This window comes from Acomys minous (assembly GCF_964271855.1).
Source record: "Acomys minous genome assembly, chromosome: 6".
NCBI lineage: Eukaryota > Metazoa > Chordata > Mammalia > Rodentia > Muridae > Acomys > Acomys minous.
This window is the reverse complement of record NC_140487.1, coordinates 96,925,344-96,948,915: the sequence shown is the minus strand read 5'-3', so window position 1 is coordinate 96,948,915 and position 23,572 is coordinate 96,925,344. Positions and strand designations below refer to the sequence as shown.

The 23,572-nt window shown below is 52.7% G+C and overlaps 1 protein-coding gene and 1 pseudogene across 3 annotated transcripts; one reads left to right on the top strand and one right to left on the bottom strand.

The window, feature by feature from the left end:
• Nucleotides 1-5,041: 5,041 nt before the first annotated feature.
• On the bottom strand, nucleotides 5,042-6,063 carry LOC311599698 (small ribosomal subunit protein RACK1-like; annotated as a pseudogene). Its single transcript has one exon. The product of its transcript is annotated as a small ribosomal subunit protein RACK1-like (transcript).
• Nucleotides 6,064-16,722: 10,659 nt separating this feature from the next.
• GUCA2B (guanylate cyclase activator 2B) lies at nucleotides 16,723-22,236 on the top strand. 2 transcript variants are annotated; one of them, XM_084785044.1, is made up of 3 exons: nucleotides 16,723-16,929; nucleotides 21,041-21,227; nucleotides 21,961-22,236. In XM_084785044.1, the coding sequence occupies exons 1-3, from the start codon at nucleotides 16,831-16,833 to the stop codon at nucleotides 22,020-22,022; spliced, it is 348 nt and encodes a 115-aa protein (XP_084641170.1). In that variant the 5' UTR covers nucleotides 16,723-16,830; the 3' UTR covers nucleotides 22,023-22,236. The 2 variants fall into 2 exon arrangements, with proteins under 2 accessions (XP_084641170.1, XP_084641171.1); XM_084785045.1 differs by lacking the exon at nucleotides 16,723-16,929 and adding an exon at nucleotides 19,891-20,050.
• The last annotated feature ends 1,336 nt before the right edge of the window (nucleotides 22,237-23,572 follow it).

Below are 23,572 nucleotides of genomic sequence, written 5' to 3'. Positions count from 1 at the left end.
AACCACTCCGGACCCACAGGAGAGGTCCTCTGCAAAGGACACAGCAGCAGGGTGGACAGGCACCCGGAACTGAATCAGGGATGTCCTGAGTCTGGCTGATGCCCGGAACCCCATCAACACATTTCTTCCCACCTTTTCATGCTCCCTCTGCACTGGCCATGCCTTCCCTGAAGCCGGGCACTCAGTGTCCCTTTGTGTTCACCCTCACGTGTCAGGTGCCCAGTGTGGGTACGCCGCTCAGCGAATGAACACCTCACCAGGTGCCTTTTTTATTTAGTTGTAGCTTTTCTTTTCCCATACAAAGTCTTCCTATGTAGTACCAAGTAACCCCAAACTCAAGTCCTTCTGCTTCAGCTAAATGTCCAAGCCCATCTCCTTGTTACCTCCCTCTCTCCCTCCCCTCTCTCCCTCCCCTCCTCTTCCTTCTCCCTCTCTCCCTCCCCTCTCTCCTTCCCTCTTTCTTATGCCCCCCCCCCCAGTCTCTCCCTCAATTCTGGGTTCTCTTTAACCATACATTGCAGATGTTATATATACATCATCTTAGGGCAATCTTGGTGACTTGGGTGTTGTGTGAATAGCGCCTCTACATGCTTTGTTTTTCTATAAATAGCTAATAGCAAACATTGTCACAGAGACAACTCTTGTCCCATTTTTTGACAGGATCTCACTATGTAGCCCTGGCTGGCCTGGAACTCACTCTGTGGACCAGGTTAGCGCCAGACTCACGGAGATCCACCTGCCTCCGCTTCCTGAATGCTAGGATTATGGAATTAAAGACGTGGGTATCACTGTCTCTGGAAACTAGAGGCTGGCATCTCGGGGTGGACACCAGTTCTTTTTTTTTTTTTTTTTTTTTTTTTTTTAGTCTATTTTTTAATTTTTTTTTTAATTTGCTGCTATGAATACATGAAAGCATAAAAACATCTCAACCATCCATCTCCAGACCCCCACCTCCACACCCCACCCCACCCCCACCTCCACATCCCCACCCCCACCCCACGCCCCTTGTAGATGTCCAAGGCCACTTCAGCCAGATCTCCCTCCAGCCACACACGGCTCCAGTCCACACTTGCACATGTCAACCCTCAAGCTCCCGCATCCAACTAAATGTCTCGATGGCATCACTTCTCCAACTCCGAAACTCGTGTGAGAAAGTCTTTGTCCCCTATAAATGCTCATCTGTCAGTCAGAGAAGCCGGTGGTATGTGAAGGCCAGCGTGGACAGGTCAACGTCAAGAGCCCATCTCTGCTGGAAGACCCTAGGGCTCCTGCATACACGGTCACACTGCTAATGGCTTTCTGGTCTTCTTTGCAGTGGGGATTCACCTTCATAAAAATGGTAAAAGAGCCTTGAGATAATAAAGGTCCCACAACAGGGAGACTGGGAAAGTTCTGTGTGTGTGTGTGCGTGTGTACAGGTCCATGTGTGCATGTGGGCATGTGAGCGTGCATCTGGAGGATAACACTGGCTGTCTTCCTTCATCACCTTTCCACCTTATGCTTTTGAAACAGCATCTCTCACTAACCTGGAAGCTTCCCCATTCAGCTAGACTGGCTGGCCAGCAAGCTCCTGGCATCTTCTTCTCTCCTCCCTGCCCCTCAAGCCCTGGGATAGCAGACCCATGCCACTGTGCCCAGCTTTTCCAGGGTGCCTCTCCCTGTGCGGGCCGAGCCGGCTCCCAGCGTGCCTGGGGAGTAATTATTCCTTCATTGTACCTACTTAGTATTGTATCAGTTACATGCTTAGGGCAAAGCTGTGGATGGGTTCTAGTGCCTGCCTGCACAGTCAGCTGGCTGGCCAAGCAGGTGCTAAGGCTTCAGACTGTGCGGGGCCTCCCTGTAAGGGAGGAAGAAGAGATGAGGAAACGCCTTTCCAAAGTGTCAGAAGCAAAAAGGGATTCAGGGAAGCGTTTTAAGGGTCCACCCGAGGAACCTCTACAGCCACAACTAGGCCACCATCACTGAACCAGCCTGGGGCAGCATCCACCCGGATTCAAGAACTTTCTGAGCCGGGTGGTGATGGCTCACACCTTTAATCTCAGCATTAGGGAGGCAGAGGCAGGCGGATCGCTGTGAGTTCGAGGCCAGCCTGGTCTACAAAGCAAGTCTAGGACAGCCAAGGCTACACAGAGAGACCCTGTCTCAAAAAACCAAAAAAAAAAAAAAAAAAAAAAAGAACTTTCTGAGTGCCTTCAAGATCCCCAAACTGAGCCCAGAAGGCAGGTGGCATTAGCTCTGAGGGAGAAGCCAACAAGTCCCGTGGTAAAGCCTTCCCCTTAGGGTTCCCCTTGTCCCTCACTGTAGCGAGAGTACTCCGAGCTTGGGTTCTGCTGTAAATGAGCACGGCTGGGATCCATACACTTTTATCTGTGAAGGGCTAGGTTCTAAATGCTCAAGACCATGCAGGCCTCAGAGTCACCCCCACACATCTGTATGACTCTCAACTGCCCTGCAAATCGGTGTCGGCCAGACAGCATGCAAACAGGTGACCCGCTGTCGGTAATAAATTTTGCTTAACAACCAATGGGTTGGACCCACCTGGCAGTGTGGCCGCTGGCTGCTCGGTGCAACTGTCTTTCTACAGATTGCAGAATCTGGCTTGAGGTCATGGCATGTTCTGTTTGAAGAAGTCTTCCCTGGAGCACAGCCGGGGCGCCCCCCCCCCCCCCGCTCCCCAGCCCATCTTTAACTGCTGCAATGAAGCAAACTGCTAAGACGGGGAAAACCAACTGGGAGGTTTCCCAAAATGTTAGCTGCACACAGGGGGTCGGGGGAGAACTTCTGGCAGAGGAGATGAAATCCTACCTGGCCTTCCAGAGTGGGGATCCCCTGCGCAGCTTGGGAGAGGCCCCCATCTTTCATCCCAGTCTCTCCTCACCCTCTCCACCCTCCTCCCTGTGGGTCAAAGCACAGCCTCACCCTCCACCGTGCTTATGACAAGGTCTCTCTCACTGTTTGCATAAGCCAAGCTAGGTAGGACATGAGCTTCCAGTAATTCCCCTGTCTCTGTCTCCCGTACCTGAGCAGAGATGCCTTATAATTGTCAACACCTGCTCTACTACCACAGCTTTTAAATGGATTCTGGGAACTGAAGTCGGTCCAGGTGGCTTGTGAAGTAAGTGGATCACAAAGCTACCTCCCCAGCGCCCCCATCCGGGGAGGGTTCTTCCCCCCCCACCCCCCCACCCGAGACAGGGGCTCTCTGTGTTCACCTTGGCAGTCCTGGAATTGCTTTGTAGACCAGGCTGGGCTTGAATTCACAGTGATCTGTCTGCCTCTGCCTCCCAAGTGCTGGGGCCCGGCAGGGGGTGGGGGCTACTTTTAAAAACCTAAATCTCACCTGCCACTCTTCTCCTCAAACCCCTACCATGGCTCCCTGCTGCTCTTAGAATAAAGGAATACTGTACCAGACTGCACTGTTCTCTGTCCTCTTGTTGCCACTAAGTGTGCCTGTCCACAGAGAAGTCACAACCGCTTAAGCTGAATCTAGCAGCTCTGTGCCAGTCAGAACCATGACACAGCTGTGACCAATGACTCGAGCAGAGGACAGCTGGGGACTTTGTGCTGTCCAGAGCCAATGGAAAAGCTAGATATGACAGCTCTCATCTGTGATCCCAGGACTTGAGGAGCCACTGACAGATCCTGGAAGTCCATTGGCCAGTGAGCCTAGCCAATCGGTGAGCTCCAGATTCAGTGAGTGAGACCTTGTCTCAAAAAATAAGGTAGTGAGTGATTGAGGGAGACACTGACCTTTCCTCCCTCCCACGTGTGTGCACACTCATGCATTCCCACACAAGTACAGTCACACAACACACACACGAATATAGTAGCACAACACACACATACACAGGCACCCATGCACGTATGCAGCACCTAGGGCTAAGATACTGGAGGCTGGATAAGTCTCCTCCTAAGATGACCTCAGAGAAGAAAGTGGTCCAGAGTCTCTGGGACCCCAGAAGGTACATCCTCTCCCAGGGTGAATACAGATATGAATCACATCAAATCCTACCTTGATTGTACAGAGCAATGGGCAAATCCAAGCCTCCCCAGCTTATGGCTCACTGAGTTCTCTCCTCTCCTGCCCTGTGCACAAAGCATAAACTTCACCCAGGGAAGGAACAAGTTTGGCAGATGGGTCCCCTACACCTGCCCCCAGCAGCAGGTCAGACCAACAGTCAGCACTGCAAGGGGAGGGGTTCCACCTCGGGTTAGCATGCAGAGCCGCACATGTCCCTGGTTCTGTTTACTCGGCCCCAGAAAACCTCTCTAGGCTGAGCTCTGTGTATACATGTAAACTCGTAGGCAATTCTCGACCTACCCTGGATGGGCCTTGCGCCCAGCGGTCACCCTCCAAGGAGCGAGGTTTGGAATGTGCTCAAAGAACTCAACCAAGGCTTTCTCCAAATATGTGCAAGAAACTGGAAGCTAAGGCCTCCTCCTGCCTCATCTCCACATGGGGTGCTTTCTGGGCGGGAACAGAGGGAGGCTCAGTTTTCTCGGCTTCCTTGGTGGTGTCATGTCTCTCCGTCCAGGTTGGCTTTAAAAGGAAATATTTCTGGGAGCCGTCCAGTGTGAGAGAAAAGCCAGAATCCAGGTCTTCATGCAGTTCCCAATTTGTAGCCTTGGGCACACACCCTAAGCTCCTTTCTTTGCCTTCTCTAGACCCCATGGTACAGAAGACCAGAATGATTTGGGCCGGGACTGCCTCCTGGAAAGCCCATCAGAACCAAATCTTTCTGTCTCATCTGTCGACTCTTTAAGAAGAAATCACATGCCCAGAGTCCCACCATGGGCACTTGACTCCAAGGGTCACTTTCCCCCTGACTTTCACCCAGGGGCTCATGAAATTGTCAAACGAGCCTATGAATTACCCACGTCACAGATGTGGATGCTGAGGGCCCTCGTTCCTTACCCAAGCTACACAGTGAGTAGGTGGCAGAGCTCTGATCCCAGAGCCTTCTGTAGAACCATGTATGCTTTTTTTTCCTTTCTTTCTTTCAGAAAGCCAGTTTTATTCCTAAGATTCTGTCATCAGCTTTTAGCGGGTACCTATAGTCACCTGCCACACTTGAGCCAGGCTGTCTAGCCAGCAAACAGTCTGGCCATCAGCAGACCATGCCAGAGAGGTACACTGGGGTGGCTCTACTTTGCTGCTGGTGCTGATGACTTCTTGTTCCGGTTCATCCTCAATGATCTTGCCCTCCAAGTCCCAGATCTTGATGCCGGGGCCAGTGGCAGCACAGCGTCAGTAGCGGTTGGAGGTAAAGCACAAGGCATTGATGATGTACCCGCTGTACCTAGTGTGTGCAGGTGCTTCCCTTAACTGAGCTCCCACAGCATGGCCTGGCCATCCTTGCCTCCAGAAGCACACAGGGAGCCATCTGGAGAGGCCGCCACTGCATTCAGATAGCCTGTGTGGCCAGTGTGGCTGGTCTTCAGCTTGCAGTTAACCAAATTCCATACCTTGACCGGCTTGTCCCATCCACAGGAGACGATGATAGGGTTGCTGCTGTTCGGGGAGAGGTGGACACAAGACACCCATTCTGAATGACTCTCATCCTGGACAGCGTACTTGCAGACACCCAGAATGGTCCACAACTTTATGGGTTTTGTCTCTGGATCCAGACACAATCTGCCGGTTGTCAGAGGAGAAGGCCACACTCAGCACATCCTTGGTATCGCCTACAAATCGTGTCGTGGTGGTTCCTGCTGTGAGATCCCAGAGGCGCAGTGTTCCATCCCAAGAGCCTGAGAGGACAAACTGACCATCAGAGGAAATAACAACATCAAAGCGGGAGTGACCTCACAGAGCACGCTGTGGAATGCCATAGTTGGTCTCATCCCTGGGCAGCTTCCACACGATGATGGTATTGTCTAGAGACATGGACAGGATCATGTCCGGAAGTGCGGTGTGGTGGCAATCTAGGTCACCCAGCCATTATGGCCCTTGAGGGTTCCACGAAGGGTCATCTGCTTGGTCGTGACTGCAGCTGATACAAGTGTCACCAGGGCAACAAGGATGGCACCAGATAGTTCAGAGAGCCAAGCTCCACAGGCCATATATGCTTTTTAAAATGCCAATTTGGAGGGCTGCAGAGAAGTCTCAGGGTGTAAAAGTGTTGCGTGAACCCAGAGAGTCAAACATCTGCTCATCTGACCAACTGTTGTATGTGTCACAAAGCATTTCTGAGAATCATTTCAAAATCTCCTCTCATGGGGCTGCAGTGATGACTCAATAGTTAGGAGTGAACACTGCTCTTCCGGATGGCTTGAGTTGGGTCCCCAGCATATGCCTAACACATACACATCACACACACTCACATACACACATGTACACACACACACTCACATACACACATGCGTGCACACACATACACACATGCGTGTGCACACACATATTGCATACATGCACACACTCACATGCACACCCATATACGCACGTACACACCTACTCTTGCACATACATACACTCACACACACACATATATACAGGGTAATTAAAAATAAAACTACATATTCTAAACTTTCCTCTCTAGTTTATGCAAGGAGTGCAGGCACACAGATGAACCACCAAGCAGCCCGACTGGTGTGCCATCTGCCACCATAGAAGCCGAGCTGCCACATGCGTGAGACAGCTCAGCCTCCTGTGGAGAAAACACGCAGGCTCTGTCCCCGCCACACACACACACCTGCCTCTCTCAGCACTTCCAGTAGGTGGCTCAGCTAATGAAGAGCATCTGTGTGCTGTGTGTGCCTCTCCACACCGTCCAGCCGTGAATGGGGTTAACGAACTCGGTTCACTGCCGAAAGGACTAGAACAGTGGAAAATGGGACTAAAATGAAACGGGCTCTCCCCACGTGTCCACTCGGGGGTGGGCCGCACTGCTGGCTCAAGCCCTTCAGGGGACAAGCTCTGCCCTGTTCTGTGAAAGCAAACCACATGTGTTTCATCCGGGGCCTGGGTCTATGCCGGAGATTTCATTTCCTTTGGTTTTGGTCATATTTGTGCTTATGTGTGCACGTGTGCACATGCCACAGCACCTGTGTAAAGGGCAGGGGACAACTTGCAGCGCGCGGGTCCCAGCAGGCACCTCTCCCACTGAGCCTGGAGCACACCAGCTCTGGATTTCATTTGTAAGATAGTTGCTGAGGAGGCAGCTGGAGTTGGACTCTCCCAGGCCGTTACTATCCAAGCCCCTCACTCCTCACAAGGGTTTCAGTCTTCACAGCTTCCTGAGAAATAATGTGTACACAAGCCCCAAGGTTAGCCAAGGCAGACTGTAGTGAGTCTCTGCCACAGTCACAGTGCTGAAAATACCCATCTATGTCGCATTTCTTCTATCTTTACGGGATCCTTCCCTCTCGCCCCACATCCAGGCAACCAGCCTTCTACTCTCTGTCAGTGTGGATTAGCTTTCTTTTTGTACCAGATATGATGGCGGCGTAGAGATCTTGCATGCAGCATAGATATTTTGGAGATGCATTGCAAAGCTCCCACGGTCTTTTTCATTGCTGAGTAATATTCCACGGTGTGACTATACACAAGCTTGTTTGTCCACACATTTGCTGAAGAAACCAATAAACCTACGATGAGGACTCACGGTCAAGCCTTTGTGGAGACATGCATTTGTGTTTCTCTCAGATAGATGCTAAGAGTATCCAGAAAACAACGGAATCAGAAAGTAAGTATAAATTTAACGTTTTAGCTAAGAAATTCATAAACTGCTCTGCAAAGTGCCTGTGCTGTTCACATTCCTTCTGGAAGCACGTGAGACTTCTGGATGCCCATACCCATGCCAACCGCATGGCTCTCTCCAGTAGTGAGGTTTGGTTTTTGCATTGCCTCTGCCTCTGGCAGAATCATCTTGATCAAAACAGCCTCTGAGGTTTGGGGCAGTGACATTTGCCGGAAGGAAGGACACTTCAGCAGGGAGCCAGCTGTGCTGTGGGGAAGGAGTGTTCCAGGTAAAGGGGCAAGCATAAGACAGTGATATCATATGCTTCCTGGAGAAGCTGAAGACAGGAGAGAAGCCCAGTGTCACTCACATGCAGAAGTGGGGGGGGCGGTGGCTGGATGACATGCTCAGGCCAGCTTTTTATGAGCCCTTGCACCCTAATGCAAAGAGGAAGGGTGTCATTAAAGCACTGGGGTTGTAACTGGGGTAAGCTACAATCCTACTGCAAGTCCGTTCCAGAGTGCAGAGCCCTTAAAGGTTATGGAATGTCTCACCCATCAACTGGTCACAGCACCCCTTCACTTCCAGTCTGCAAAGAGATAAACCAGTCAGTCACCTGGTGCCCTGGGGCACACAACCCACAAACTCAAGCCCCACGCCCCGCGCCCCCCCCACCCCCCCCCCCAGTGCTGATAGCAACAAGCATTTAGTGGGCCCTGGGCTTCTGAGGTGAGCTTGAAGGGCTGCCACACTTGCGGTCTGAAGGCTGCACAGCCTGGGTCCTGTGGCTGCATCCATGTGTCCTCCCTGCTCTGGTAAACTGCCGGGAATGTCTGTGTAGAGATGGCAGAAATGGCAAGAGTTCTTGAGAGAGTTGCTTGGAGGAGCCTTGCGCCAGCCACAGCAGTGAGAGGTCAGTGCTGTCTCGCCTGCCTTGATAGGGGAAGCTTCGAGATCTCGTGCAGTAGACAAAGCAGTGGAGACAGTGAGGAGGGGAGCCGTCTACCACAGCCTCTGTCCCTGGCTCTACCCCAAAATGCTGATTTCTCAACCAACCCTGGGTCCTCCCACCTCCCAGAGCCTGGCACCCGTCAGTGAAGGGGACATAAGAACAGACCTCCATGTGGCACAGGCCACCTCCTCTCACATTCTACCAGCAAAGGCCAGGCACAAGACTGGAGACAGCTGCAAGCCTCCCAGGATGGACAGCCGCCACCCAGCGGCAGACCCTTCAGGATGAGAGGGGCCCGTGGGGTAGATGGGCAACCTGCAACCTCTGCCATAGGAGTGACTGTGTTGATCTAAATTCCCAAAGGAACAGAGGGACAGAGTAAAAGATTTCTGCATCGCAGCATAGCAGAGACAGAGGGGACAGCAAGCGCTCTCTCTCTCTCTCTCTCTCTCTCTCTCTCTCTCTCTCTCTCTCTCTCTCCCAACCCAAACCCCAGCTGGATATGTCCAAGGGGGTACAAGCCTCGTCTGCAGGCCCCAGATGGAGAGGCAGAGAGTGGTCACTCTATAGTGTCAGCCCCCACGCATGGGAGGCTGCGATGGTTAGGCTTGGCAGTCAACTAGATTGACAGGCTGTAGAATTATCACGGACATGTCTACGAGGAATTTTCTAGAGCAGGCTAATTGAGGAGGGAAGATCCATTTTAAACACGGGCAGTGAGTCCTGGACTGGACAAAAAGGATGAAGCAAGCTGAGGCCAGCCTTTGCCGCTTCCCGCCTCTCTCCTTCCTGTCTGTGGCTGCCATGGCCAGAGGCCTGAAGCTCCTGCCTCTCTGCCTTCGTGCTATGATGGACCATAACCTCAGGCTGAAAGTCAAAATATAACCCCTTCCTTCCCTTCAAGTCGCCTTCGTCCCGTATTTTGTCACACCGACGAGAAAAGTAGCCACGTCTCTTCCCCCGCTGCAGACTCCCCTCCTCCGTGGTAGGTGTTGATGTTGCCAGACGCACTTGGCAGTCAAGCCACCCCAGTCTCCCAGAGAGCCTGGGAGGGGGGGGATTCCCAGCAGGTTCTGCCTGCTTTCCTCTCTGCTGATGCCCCGGGAGCGCCCCCCCCACCCCCCACCCCCGGGAAGCAGCAAGTCTGCCTGCCTGTCAAGCCTCTCTCCAGAAAGCTACAGCGTGCGTGCGTGCAGTGAATGCCAATGGTCCCGCCAGGGGAAGGAGTGGAAATTATAGAGAATTCTGCTTACAGTTCAGATTCAATATTTGGGAGGGATAATCCTGAAATAAGAGCTTGCCTGATTTCTCTCCCAAGCCCGTGAATGCCTCATTAGCTGCTACTTGACATTTGATGGCTTAGTCTGATTGGCTTTATTGTGGAGTTGGACTCCGAGAAGTCCCTAAGACAGAGTAATCAAGTTTCACAGTGATCGCAGCTACAGACTCCATGGTGCATACATGACAGCTGTGCCTTGGCCCTGGCTCCTTAAGTGCAGGGGAATTTGCGTTTCAGCCCCACCTACCGTGCTCAATCTTGTTTGGCACCCAGGCCCCTGACTCAGCAGTTACAGGGTTTCCTCAGCCACTCAGAGTGGGTACTATATACAAAGAAATCCAGAGTCAGCAAAGATGCCATGGGCTGTGGGCATGGGTAGGGTTGCCTGGCTGCGGGGCTCTCTGAGAGATGAGAGAGTAAGTCTGAACTCCACAGAGGATGGAGTCTCACTGTGTATGGAGGTGGCACTCCATTCCACGGTGGGAGCCAGTGCTGCTAGAATTCCCAAAGGGCAGCTGGGGATTAGCGCCCCCCCCCCCAAGAGTCTGGCCTGGCTTTAAGGCTAAGGTCAGAGCAGTGTGGACTCTGGAGCAATCCCAGGCCTGAGATGTCAGCTGTGGCTGGAGAAGACCCAAAAGCCTCTTTCCTTTTCACTGGGTCCCCCCCCACCCCCGCCGCTCCCCACTTCCTGAACACTCCTACTCAACATCCCCAGCATCTTTGCCTCTGCCACATCTTGTCCTCATCTGACCCCCTCGGCCATAGGCCCTTCCGCAGGCAAGGAACGCCTTGTCCACGGCTGAGCCCTGGTGCCCGACACGAGTCCAGAGCCTGATTTCCTGTTTGCTGGCCGAATTCAAAGTGGAACGTGACCACGTCCTATGCTGGTGGCAAAAGAATGATGTGAAACATCTGTGTCACCTCTTTAAGGCTCCAGGAATCCAGGTCCTTCCAGGCCAGGTGACATACTCATGCATTCTCCCCCACCCCCACCCCACCCCCGTCATTGTGTGAGCCCCTAGAGGAAACATCTGGAAGGTAAGAGGATGCGTGGACAACTGTCAAAGATCTGAGAGTCCAGCAGGGAGGACAGAGCCCGGTGACATGGTCACACAGCTGCCTATGTGGCCCTGTCCTCCACACAAGGGGGGCAGTTGTGATATGTGAAGGACCTGCATGCTCAGAAGAAGACTTCCCATGAGCCCTTGGTGCAGGTCGCTGGAAGCCTATCCCCTCACTGCCCTGCTTCCCCGGTCAGGGGCGTGGCCTCCATCTATCATCACGGGGAGCTGATGCTCAAGGAAGAAGTTGCTTACCCATAATCCCACAGCAGTGGCACTTCAGCTCAGTCTGATGCCAGTCACAGCCTCCAGACTGCTGCTGCAGATAGGCAGGATGGTTGAAGAAGAAAGGAGGTTTCCACGGGCCGTGGGGCCTAGCGGGCCTTCCATCAATTAACCAGCTCCCAGACAGTGGTGCCAGGCCTGCCTGCCCCGGCTCCTGCCCCCGCCCTTCCGTAAGGTGCCACACCATCAGTCTTCCCTAAGAGCTTCCTGCATAGAGGAGACCCATGTTCCTACCTACCCTCCTCTACAGTTCAGCACATGTGACCTCACCAGTCCCCCCTACACTCACACACACACACACAAACCCACTAGTTCCCAAAGACTCCTAAACATGCAGTCCCGAACACTATTCACACAATATCCACCCACATATGTGGTCACACACAGACAGGTACACACACACCGTTCCCACACAAGCATGGACACACACTTTCTCCTTTATACACATGCCCAATATACTCATGTGCATGTTTGCACATTCCCATACATGTTTCCACATGGGTTTGGCCATGTACATATGTGCTCACACACAGATGCAAGCCTTCCCACACAACACAGATACATAGACACACAGACACACACACACACACACACACACACACACACACACACACACACACCTGCCAACTGTCACAGGGGAGGAAGCCAGAAACTCTAGAAGAGTCTAGGTCAGGGGCCCTTACTGTCACCCCAAGAGGGCAGTTTTCATTATGCAAATCTGGGCTCTAGAGAAGTCGCCTCACCCCTCAGTGAGGTTCTCCCTCTGCCTAAACTGCCCTTGGCTGCCTCAGACTCAGTGTCAGCACCAAATGGCCAGTGGCCTGAGCTCAGCCTCTGCTATTCTGTAGCCCAGCCTCGCTCTCCTCAGCATCTACCACCAGCAGGGACTTCCCCTAAAAGATCTCACTCGTTTCCTCCAACAGCACTTTAAAGGGGCATCACTAAAGAAGGCTGGACTAAGAAGGCTGCCCTGTTACGTGGGTGGGACACCAAGGCAGAGACAGAGCTCACTGCAGCAACTACGGTAGAGGCCACCTCAGACATTCTCCTGCAGTGTTCCGTGTTCACCACGAGGGGGCAGCCTTGACCCACTTCCTGTGGTTGTCAATTACCTGACCCATCCCCCACAACTTAGCCGAAAACCTTGAATATAAGGAGAATATAAATACACCTAAAGGGGTGCGCATGTGTGCGTGCGTGCGTGCGCGTGAGCGTGCGTGTGTGTCCCTGTCCGCGTGCCAGTGTGTGAAGACAGCCTAGGGAGAGGGGAGCGAGTCAGAGGAAGACACAGATGAATGAGGTTCAAAGCAATGTTAATGTTGAGGCCACAGTTTAGTTCTGGGTTTCCTGGCAGCCATGACAAAGATAAATGTGTATTTTAGGTCACCCACTTCTCTGAGGTGCGGCTGGAACCTCTGCCACACCTGCTTTCTACAGCTTCCTACAGTGTCTTCCAAGGCAGCTCAGTTAGGGTGTTGGACCCACCGTCCCTCCTATGTCTGCCTTTACCTTTGGTTTAAAGTGTCTAATAAACGCTCTGGTTTGTTTTCTGCCAGATTTTTTTCCTAAGCACATTCTAAGCAGGCTTTCATGCTGCCTGTCCTCAGAATCCATCTTCTAAGATTACCAGTGACTTATTGGACCCCGGGCTTTTCAGTCAAAACCATTTCCTTGTGTCAACCACAGACTCCATGCTGGGCTCCACCCACCCCTCCCCACCTGCTGGTCCTTCTCCAGGGCCTCAGCTCCAACGCCAATGTCTGCCCTGTACATTCCTGCTCCTCACCTCTGTCAAGGGCAGTGCTCAGCATGGGGATGACCTTAACTTTGTCCTGGGCTCCTCTGTTCCTGCAGTCTTGATGCACAGGCACACAGCAAACCCCAGACTCTGGCTTCAGAGACTGGCTCCTAGAACGCGGTCTCTCTCGCTATTCCCTGCCTCTCCTGCCCAGGTGGCTCTGGTCCCAGGTATTTGTCACACCTCTTAGGCGACGCTGCCATGGGGAACTGCTAGTCATTAAGTTATTGAGAGCCCAAGTCTTCGATGCACATGACATACAAAAGGATCGGTTTCTGGGAATTGTTTCCCAAGTGTGAAAATAATAACAGTTTCCGGAACAGCCATCATGTGCCAGGAAGGAGCTGCACAGGTGACAGTGGCTTCTGAGAGGTGAGGAACTCCCCAGACTAAACACACACTCAGGGGTGGAATTGATGCTTAAATTGTATGTGTTTATTTGCTGAGCACCAATCATGTGCCAGGAGTTGTTTTGGGAGAATACAGACAGACAAATTACTAATGCTAACATCTTATTACAATAGATAGATGTGACTTGGATGGTTGGATGCATAGCTAGAAAGAAAGAAAAATAGATAGATAGATAGATAGATAGATAGACAGACAGACAGACAGACAGACAACAGACGCCACAAGCAAAATTCAGGGCATGTAGAGTCATAGGGAAAACTCCCAAGATAGGAGGCTCAGAAAAGCTCTCTTTGACGGAATGGTATCTGAGCAGAGAACTAGGTGACGAGCAAAGACCCAAAGTAAGAGAGATTTGGTGAGTTTTCACAAAGTGTGGCACCGCCAAAGCCCTGGAGAAGCTGGAAATAGGAGCAGACCTCCACATAATAAAGGCTACGTGGCAAACTTATAGCCAGTGTGATACTAAGTGGGGGAGCCTAGGGTCTGGGCTTCACACGGTGGCCCGTCTCTCTGCTCACACTCACTGCAGGACTTCACCCATCGAGAGGAGACCAGTGAGGCAGGAAAAAGAAACCAAAGAGACAAGTAGGGAAAGAAGACGCCACTTACACCTATTTGCAGATGACATGATCCTGAACTGGAAAAGCCCTACGATTTCACCTGAAAACTCTTAGACCTGATAAACACTTTCAGCAAAGCACTAGACATAGAATCCGTGTACAAACCCAGTAGCTTTCCTATAGACCAACTGAGAGATGGCTCAGTGGTTAAGCAGCGCCACCTGCTCTTCCAAAGGTCCTGAGTTCAATTCCCAGCAACGACATGGTGGCTCATAACCATCTGTAATGTGATATGGCGCCCTCTTCTGGCTTGCAGGAGTACATGCAAGCAAAGCACTGTATACATAATAAATAAATAAATAAATAAATATCCGAGGGGGAAATCCCATACATAAAGGTCTCTTGTGCTGTCAGAATGAATGCCAAGAAGGTGGCTGCCTGACTGACCACAACCCAGACCCAATGCAATCCCTTGAAAATCCCAGTGGGATTCTACACTGAAATAGAAAAAGAACACCTAAAATTCATATGGAAACACAAAGCAATCCTTAGCAGACACCAGGGCTGGAGGGACCACAATGCTTCATCTTAAATTATACTGCAGAACCATAGTTACGAGCGGCATCATGCTGACCCAAAAAACAGTGCAGACCAATGGGCCCCGTGGAGCGCCCAGCACTAAACCCGCACAGTTACAGATGCCTAATTTTTGACAAGTTGCCAAAAAAATACACTGGAGAAAACTCAGCTTCCTTAGCACCAGGTGCTGGGAAAGGTAAGGCCAGGCCCATCTCTCTCACCCAGCACAGAAACGAATTCAAAGTGAGTGGGGGTTCTTGATGAGTGAGGGCGTGAGTAAGCTGGCAAGACAGTGGGAAAAGAGGAAGCCCCAGTCACTGCTCATGGGCGTGTGAATTGGTGCAGATGGAAGACAGACGGCATGTTAGCCCTTCAAGAAATAGACGCTGGATCTACTGTGTGACCCAGCTCTATGACGCTTGAGTGTCAGGAGATCCAAACCTTTTGTAACTGCCCTGCTCACAGCAGCCAGGACTGGAACCAGCTGCAGTGAGGCCATAGAACAATAATACTTGTATATGAAGATGCCATGAGGAAACCCACTGGCAGCCATACTAACCTCAAGTTCCATAAAACACGGTCCTTGACATGTTTGGGGGGGGGGGAATGGAAGCTAGAGGGTTGATGATGCCCGAAGCGTGAAGAACAGATGTTGGGGCTGAAGTTAAAGATGAAAAGAGTGTGCCCAAGGGAAGCCGGGGATGGAAGGAAGCCTCTCGGTTTTGCTGGGGTGTGAGGTGGGAATCTGTATGCAGGTGGAGCAGGGGCAGCTATGGTCTGACTCAGATCCTCACAGGCCCGTGCTGACTGGTGTGGGGAGAAAGGCCAGCGGAGGGGTAAGTGTGGGCTCAGTGACTCAGCTCGAATGCTCAGGACAGCTCATTTCAGGATTCAGCATGGCTAGGCTGCAAGGGTCCCGTTGCTCAGTCAGACATCAGTCTAGATGTTGCTCTAAAACTATCCTTTTTACATGTGGTCAATATTGATATTCAATAAGCCTTGAGTAAAGCAAATTGCCCCCCCATACTGTATTGGCAGGTAGGGGGGCTTCAGGCAGCTGAAAATCTTTTTTTCCCCCCTGAGACAGAGTTTCTCTGTGTAGCCTTGGCTGTCTTGGACTCAGTTTTGTACACCAGGCTGGCCTTGAACTCACAGCCATCCGCCTGCCTCTGCTTCCTAAGTGCTGAGATTAAAGACGTGCACCACCATACCTGACTTCAGCTGAAAATCTTTTTGTTGTTGTTGTTTTGTTTTTTGTTTTTTGAGACAGTGTTTCTCTGTGTAGTCTTGGCTGTCCTAGACTCACTTTGTAGACCAGGCTGGCCTCGAACTCACAGCCATCCACCTGCCTCTGCCTTCCAAGCACTGGGATTAAAGGCGTGTGCCACCACAACCAGCTTCAGCTGAAAATCTTAAGAGCAAAAATTAAGGGTTTCAGAGGAGAAGTTGAGCGTGGAGACTGAACACAGGGCCTCCACCTGTGTTTCTTTATGCTGCCCTGCCCTGAGATCTCAGATTCCAGACTGTTTCGGGGGGGGGGGGGGGTCCTCTCTGAGAACAGCTGCCAGTCACTCGGAGAGATAAGGAGAGAACCTCTCTTTAAAATGGTGTGTCTCAGACAAGTGCTTCAGAGCTCAGTGGCACAGGCCTGTAAGTCCCAGCAGCACTCAGGAGTCAGAGGCATGGGGGAAACTCTGTGAGTTCCGTGCCAGCCTGGTCTACATAGTGAAACTCAGTCCAAAGTAAAACAAAAACCATAAAACGCAAAAGCAGACTCAGGCTCCAGGCCCCGAAGGTGACATTGACTGGGATGTGGTTACAGGAATGTCTGTTCTTTCAACACAGGGTGTGAGGGGCGACCGAGCCAGCCAGGCTATATTTAACTGCTCCGTACAGAAGGGGTCACCAGAGAATGATGATCTAAAGGAGGCATGTGGCTCGATCACATTGAGGAACCGGGCAGAAGTGAGCAAAATTAGAAACTGTCACGCCCCAGTGTGAAGACGGTCCGGGATGTATTTAAAACAGACACCAGGACAACATAAAATGATAGGACTTCGCCACAGCCTGCGAGGACAACAGCTCTTAGCTGAATCGTCAGCCTGTCCTCAGCCTGCCCGACAAATTTCAGACCCATCAGTCCTGGGAGTCACACGAGCCAGTTTCTCAAAGTAAATCTAGATGGAAAACAGATAGTAGACAGACCGATGATTGATTGACAGATGGATGATGAGCAGATGCTTATGGGTACTGTTTCCCTGGAGACCTCTGCCTAATGCTGCTGATACCCCAAGGCTGACAACCTGGACCTTCCTTGGGGAGGAGGTAAGGCCTGATTGGTTGAAAGCTGAGGACATTCTGAAGGTCAATATGACTGAATGCGTTGGATTTGGTGAATAAAGAAGCTGCATAGAGAACGGCTCCTTGATTTTTGACCTGACCTGACCACCCGGGCACATGGTAATATCTTCTCCGGTGCCGGAAGATGACCGATGGCGGGGGAGGTCAGGCTAGGCAGTCCCAGGGGCAACATGAAATTCCTTGAAGCTGCATGACACTACCAAAAGTAGTGGCCGTAGGAAGAGGGCAGAGGCCCAAGGGTGAGTCCTGGCACCCCTGGCAAGCTCTAACTTTAGGGGGCAAGCGAAGAGGGCAACTCGGCAAGGAAACTGAAAAGATGTGGCCAGTGAAATGTTAGAAAACCCGGGAGGCCCATATGCTCAGAGCCAAGTGGACAAAGAGCTCTGAGAGGTGCCCCCTGGGGAATGGGGGTGCCGTAAAGATAGACACCAAGCAAGGATTCAATGTGGCGTGTGGGGGAGGGGGGGCGGGGGAAGAAGCAGCTAAACCTACAGGGGTGTACTGTCCTCCATCCTCACGTGTGCGAGCTTCCACAGGCTTGTGTGGCGGTGGCTTCCCAAGTCCGTAAAGAAGGAAGGCTCCTGATGACAGCGGGTGACGCAAATGAGCTGGTTATGGTGGCAGTAAGGATTTGCATCTGTGCTCAAGTTGGCCTTAATGGATGGTGGGGGTCATTCATGAAGAGATTAGGAGAGATGGGCTGGAAAGTCTGAGTCTTGTCCGGTGGGAGAGGAAGCCATGACTCACGCCTGGGAATGATGGTCCTAGCTGGAGGAACCAGCAGCTTGGCAGAGAAAAGCAGCCTCCACCTCAGGGCCTGAGCCTGGCTCTTATCCCTGGAGCTTGTGCCATAGGAAGAGTGGGAGAGCGACAACCAAGCAGGCTCGTGACAACTCCAAGCGCTGGGGAACCAGTCATTTTTCTACAAATTGGAAGCTGAAACTTCAGAGGTTGTATCACTTATCTGAGGTGACACGGCTGAGCGAACCCAGTACTCTGTTTTGGTTTGTTTTTTGTTTTTGAGACAGGGTTTCTCTGTGTAGCTTTGGCTCACCTGGACTCACTTTGTAGACCAGGCTGGCCTTGAACTTAGAGTGAGCCACCTGCCTCTGCCTCCCAAGTGCTGGGATTAAAGGTCTGCACTACCACCGCCCCGGCCCAGTGCTCTGGATAGAATGGCGCTGAGTCCAGCCTGCAAAGGCTGAGAGTCAAAGCTGTTTTCACCCCCAGTTCAGACAGGGCTTGTTGGGAGGATTCCATTGGGGAAACAACAACAACAACAGCAACAAAAACAAAACAAAAAACAGGTGGCATAAGCCATGCTCTGTTGCAGGTGCTGCAACACGTGTGGGTGAAATGATCTGGGGACAGGGACAGGGACAGTCCCTGGCTTCTTGAGACAAGAGCTGTTAGTTAGCTTTCCCTGTTCTTGACTTCAGTGACGAGGAAACTGTGACTCGCCCAGGATAAGTAAGGTCACATGGTGGGTAGGCTGCCGGAGTCTGGGTTCAAGCCCCGTCTCCCTGCCTCTAAGCTACACGCGTCTTTTTCTGTAGCAACACAAGTTGAGCACAGATTCCGGACAGAATACCCGTCCCATCCCTCCTACTCCCCAAGGGAGCATGGGCAGAGTGCCTCGTCACGCCTTGCACTACTTGCACATAGTCAAGCACGTGAGCCACTGTTATCTGACAGGTGTTAGCGTCTTACAGAGAAGACAATGTGAGACTCCAAAGACTAAAGGCCGAACTCTGCATTCAAAGCAACGAAAGACACTCCAAAGTTCACTTGAGCCTTTTATCTAGTTCAGCGTAAGATAAGAGTGAAGTCGAGGGGGTTCTGGGCAGGTGGAGTATACAGAACACCATGTGCGAGCAGGGCTGGTCTGATGGAACACGTCATAGCATTCACTTAACCATCCAAGCTGAGTGACTATAGGTGCCCAGGTAGGCTCATGCTGGGACACCTGCCGTGTGTCAGTCTGTACCAGGCCCAGCTGAGCCCTGGCAGGACCATGGCTGCTAGGCCTGGCCATGGTATTAGCACCATCAGATAGCGCCAGCTCCCTGACCTGGTCTTCGCCGACTGGGGAGTGGGCTGTGTAAGAGTAAGGGACCTGGCATAGAAGAATAAAGGGACTGAAGGTAAACTCAAGGGCTGGAGTCTGTTGTGCCCACAGCCACCTTTGTGATGGCTTCTGATAGGCTTGTGTGAGCAGAGAGTAGAGAAAACCTCAATCAGATGTTACATGACTCACACACGCACGCACGCACGCACACACAGCAGCTGCTGCCCCAGAGCAGGCATTGAGCTCTCGTCACCTCCCATGAGATCTGCGCTCTTTCTTTCACACCATGTCGGCTGCTAAGATGTACAGTTGATACAGTCACACACAACCCGGGGGTACGGGGGTACTCTTGTACAAACGGGCAATGGCTGGCAACAACTGGTTACAACGCTGGTCTTTCTATAGTTCTGGGGAAGGACGCCGGACATGGGTGAAGTTAATACTGGAAAACCTTGATCTACTTCCATCTTTCACTCAAAGGACTATGGGCTGGCTTGGACTAAAGATGTGTGGGTGGGGTCACTGTGGCCTGGAGCAATTCCCTTCACCTGGTGTCACTTTCTTGACTTGTCACTGTCCCCTCCTCCCAGGTGTGGAGGGGAGAATAGAAAGTGAAGTGGTCCGAGGCCTTCCCACAGAGCTCTACTCATGTCAGGCCCTTGGCAGACCACGTTCCCACATGCCCTGGATTCCCCATCATCATCAACATCCCCCCTCAACCCCTCCACTCCCCCCATCCCCCATCCCCCACCCCCCCGCTTCCTGGGACTCTGAATTTGTCAAAGAGCCAGGCCTCTGTCAACCCCACCCAAGGCAGACAGTTAATAAGTGACCCGGGCTCTGGACCCTGGTCTATAAGGGGCTGCTGGCCAGGAGGCAGGTGGCAGCCAGGTGGACGCAGAGGGAACAGGAGCCCAGAAGTGTGAAATGAAAAGCAGAGCCATGTCGGGAAGCCAACTGTGGGCTGCTGTGGTCCTACTGGCGCTGCTGCAGAGTGCACAGTGTGTCTCCATCCAGGTGAGACCCCAACCAGCCTACCTTTTGCCTGAAGGACCTCCCTGGGGGCTCAGCCCGGCAGCCTGTCTAGACTTGACACACCTGCTGGGCGGAGGCTGCAGGAGTGTCAACAGTGACAGCGAGAGAGAGAGACGGGACTGTTTACTCAGCTCTGCTCTCCTTTGAGGTCAGCGTAGTCACAGAGTGGAAGGAGATGGGGGGTGTCTCTAGAGGAGAGGCACAGAGGGATGGGGACCCCGCTTGTGCTCCCTACCCTGTGTGCACCCACCTGGGCAAGTCGCAGAGCGGTTTCCTGCCAGGGAACCTTTGTGCTCACTGAAGGATAAGTGGTGCCAGGCCCAGGCGAGCATGTTCTAGGCAGAGCAAAGGCCAGGAAGAGGGAACATGGACTTCAGTAGTCTTCCAGGGACTATCAGATTGGTGGGGCATGGAATCAGGCCTGGCCATGGTGCGGCTGGATGTTTCTGGTCTTGCTAAACCTGTGTGACTATAGTTTGGCATCTCGATCTAGGGGTGGGGTGGGGGTAGGTGGGGTGAGGGAGTGGGAGGGTGGGGCGGGGGGAGGTGGCAGTGGGGGGAGCAGTTTCCAGGAGAAGAATAAAACGGTCTAGGAGAGGATGAATCAGTCTCAGCACAGGGAGAGTCACCAGGCCAGTACAGGAAAGGGACCTGTTAGCTGGCCAGTCCAATGGCCAGGCTTCCACAGGGGATGGTCATAGGGAAGAGACACACAGCTGAACGGAGACGAGCGAGGGTCTGACCCGCAGTGCGCCACAGCCTTGTGGGAGAGCCTGTGACGGAGGCTTCTGACGCTCTTGGTGGCAGGTCAGAAGGTGACACTCCACTTTCCTCCTCTCAAGCTTCTTTTCTGCTGTGAGCACACAGAGAATATTCTGGGCGACCCATGGCACTTTGCTGACCCCCAATCTCATGGCACTTGCCTGCTCCTAGCCAGGGCCTGATGCTTTCCCACCCATCTCTCCTCCGCAGTGCCATGGCTTCCAAGTCCAGCTGGAATCAGTGAAGAAGCTGGTAGAGTTGGAGGAGCAGCAGATGTCCAATCCCCAGTCACCAAGCGATAGCCTCCTGCCCGCTGTGTGCGATAACTCAGCCTTGCCCCTGGACCTCCAGCCTGTTTGTGCCTCCCAGGATGCTACCAGCATCTTCAAGGACTTGAGTAAGGATCCCACCCCTCAGGTCTTCCTGCCCCTCCATCCCTTTCCCCACCTCCCCATCATCAGTTGTTTCTGCTAAGCAACCCAGTGGTTGTGGAGAGGATGGCTCAGAGGGTCCCAACCCTGTCCTCCCCAGATCTGGCCCAGTTTGGGTACATCGAGGCAGGTAGAAAAGAACCTCCACAGCCCTGGGAAGTTCCTCAAAGACCTCAAAAGTCGGGGGTAGAGGGTAGGGGGGGTGGGGGAGAGGGGCTCTGGGAAGAAAGAGATATGATTCCACGAGACACGTGCGTCTGATACATCTGATGACGGCAGGCTTGAAAATGGCTCCCCAGGGAGGTAGGTGACAGCTAAGCTGAAGCCAGAAGGTCTGCACAGTAACCGGGCACTTGCTGTTGCAGTCCGCAAGCACTCGGGGCCCTTGCTCTGGGCAGGTCCCGATCTGTCCCTTTTGCTCAGGATCCTTCCTATAGCACTCAGGTCAGATTGATCAGCCCATGTGGAAAATAAGAAACCTCAGACCAGGAGGGAAGTGCCTTGCTCAGCTTCTGCTAGGAAGGACAGCATCTGAGAGAGGAGGTGCTGGCTCCCTCACTCTGAGTCCAGAGCAGAAGCTTCTATGAGGAAGACACAAGGCTCTCTCCCTACACGCTCCTCTCTGCAACCTGGATCAGCGGCTGTGACCACTGATACCCCGAAATCCAACTTCAACTAATCTGCTTTCTCCCTGCACAGAGACCATCGCCACCGACGAATGTGAGCTGTGTATAAATGTTGCCTGTACAGGCTGCCGCTGAAATGACTCTGGGTGTCCTGAGCCCACTCCGGACACCTCCCTACACCACCCCCCACCCCACCCCCCAGCCCAGTGTAGCCTGTCCATACTCAAGCACCCCTGACGTAATTACCACCCTCCCAGCATAGCTGGATCCGTGACAAAGCAATGGGACCCAGGCTGACATATTCGTGGCCCCCGGGCAGCTGCACCTGAATAAAGATGCTACCCACAAAGTCAAGAGTCCACGTATTCCTTTCTGGGCTGTGGGTGTGGCATCTTGGGAAGTTGGGTGGGAAGAAAAGACAGGCCAAACTTCACAGAGGAATTCCCCACCCACGTTCCCAAGTCCGATGAACTGACTCATGACACTCACTTCCCAGATGAGGGACCCCAGAGTCGCCCAGGCTCACAGGACCTTCTCCTCCCCTGGACTCACACAAGGCATGCCAGCTCCAGGACCACAGCTCTTGACACAACAATTAGGAGTAGGCAACTGTATACTTGAGATGGGGCTCCGTCAACTGGCGCCCTCCCCCCGCCCCCCAGCTCCAGTGACCGTCAGGAGACTCTGCTCTCCACAGCCTAGTGGCACTCTTCCCTTTTCTGAGTGTCCAGTGTGTTCTAGATCTCCACGCAGCTTTCCAAACCCTTAGCATGAGAACTCAGAGAGCCTTCGTCAGCCTGAGGAAGCAACACTGAAATGGCCAGCTCCTGTATTTAAAAAGAATGTCCCTACAAAGTCACAGACCTGGCAGGCAACTTCTTCCCAGGGTGCTACAGTCCGGGCTCTGGCCACCCTGTCATTTATTGCCTCTACCTACCTTTGGCTGTGGATAATGATGTCAGTGTGCCCAGCATACATTTCCCCTGTGTGGTGGGAACAGAGCGCCCCCTCAAGGTCAATGGGAAATACGCCCAGCAGGTGTCTCCTCCCCGCAGCAGAGTGCCTGCAGGGCATTGGGCTGGGACTGGTGCTCTCTTGTGGCCTGAGCCATGGAAGGTGGGGCCCAGGGAGCTGAGGCCTTCACTCTAGTCAGCAATTGAGCTGGGAATTCCCGGTACGGGGTTTCCCACAGGGCAGGTTTGCTACTTGGCCTTTGACCTGAGCATCAGGAAGGGAATGGAGGGTGCCAAGGGCCAGCAGAGTCCACACACAGCTGCCAGACCCTACTGCCCCACTCTGCCCCTCCTTCTCACTCTCTGCCTGGTACCTCAGGTCGCTGCCAGTAGAACGCTACAGCCCTGCCTGCTCTGACCATGTCTCTCTTACCCTGCTGTGTACCACCATGCCACCTCTCAAGTCTGACTTGAGCCCAAACATTATCTGTACACATTTTAGGGCCTGTGTCCCCACCCACTCAGTGGAGATTTCCAGTGAACTGCCACTGGAGAACCATCTGGAACCTGCACTGCTGCAAGCATGCACACACACACACACACACACACACACACACACAGGCACACACAGGCACACACACAAACAGAGATTCACACACATACACAGACTCACACACTCACACACAGACACATACACAGACTCACACACACAGACACAAACACATAGACTCA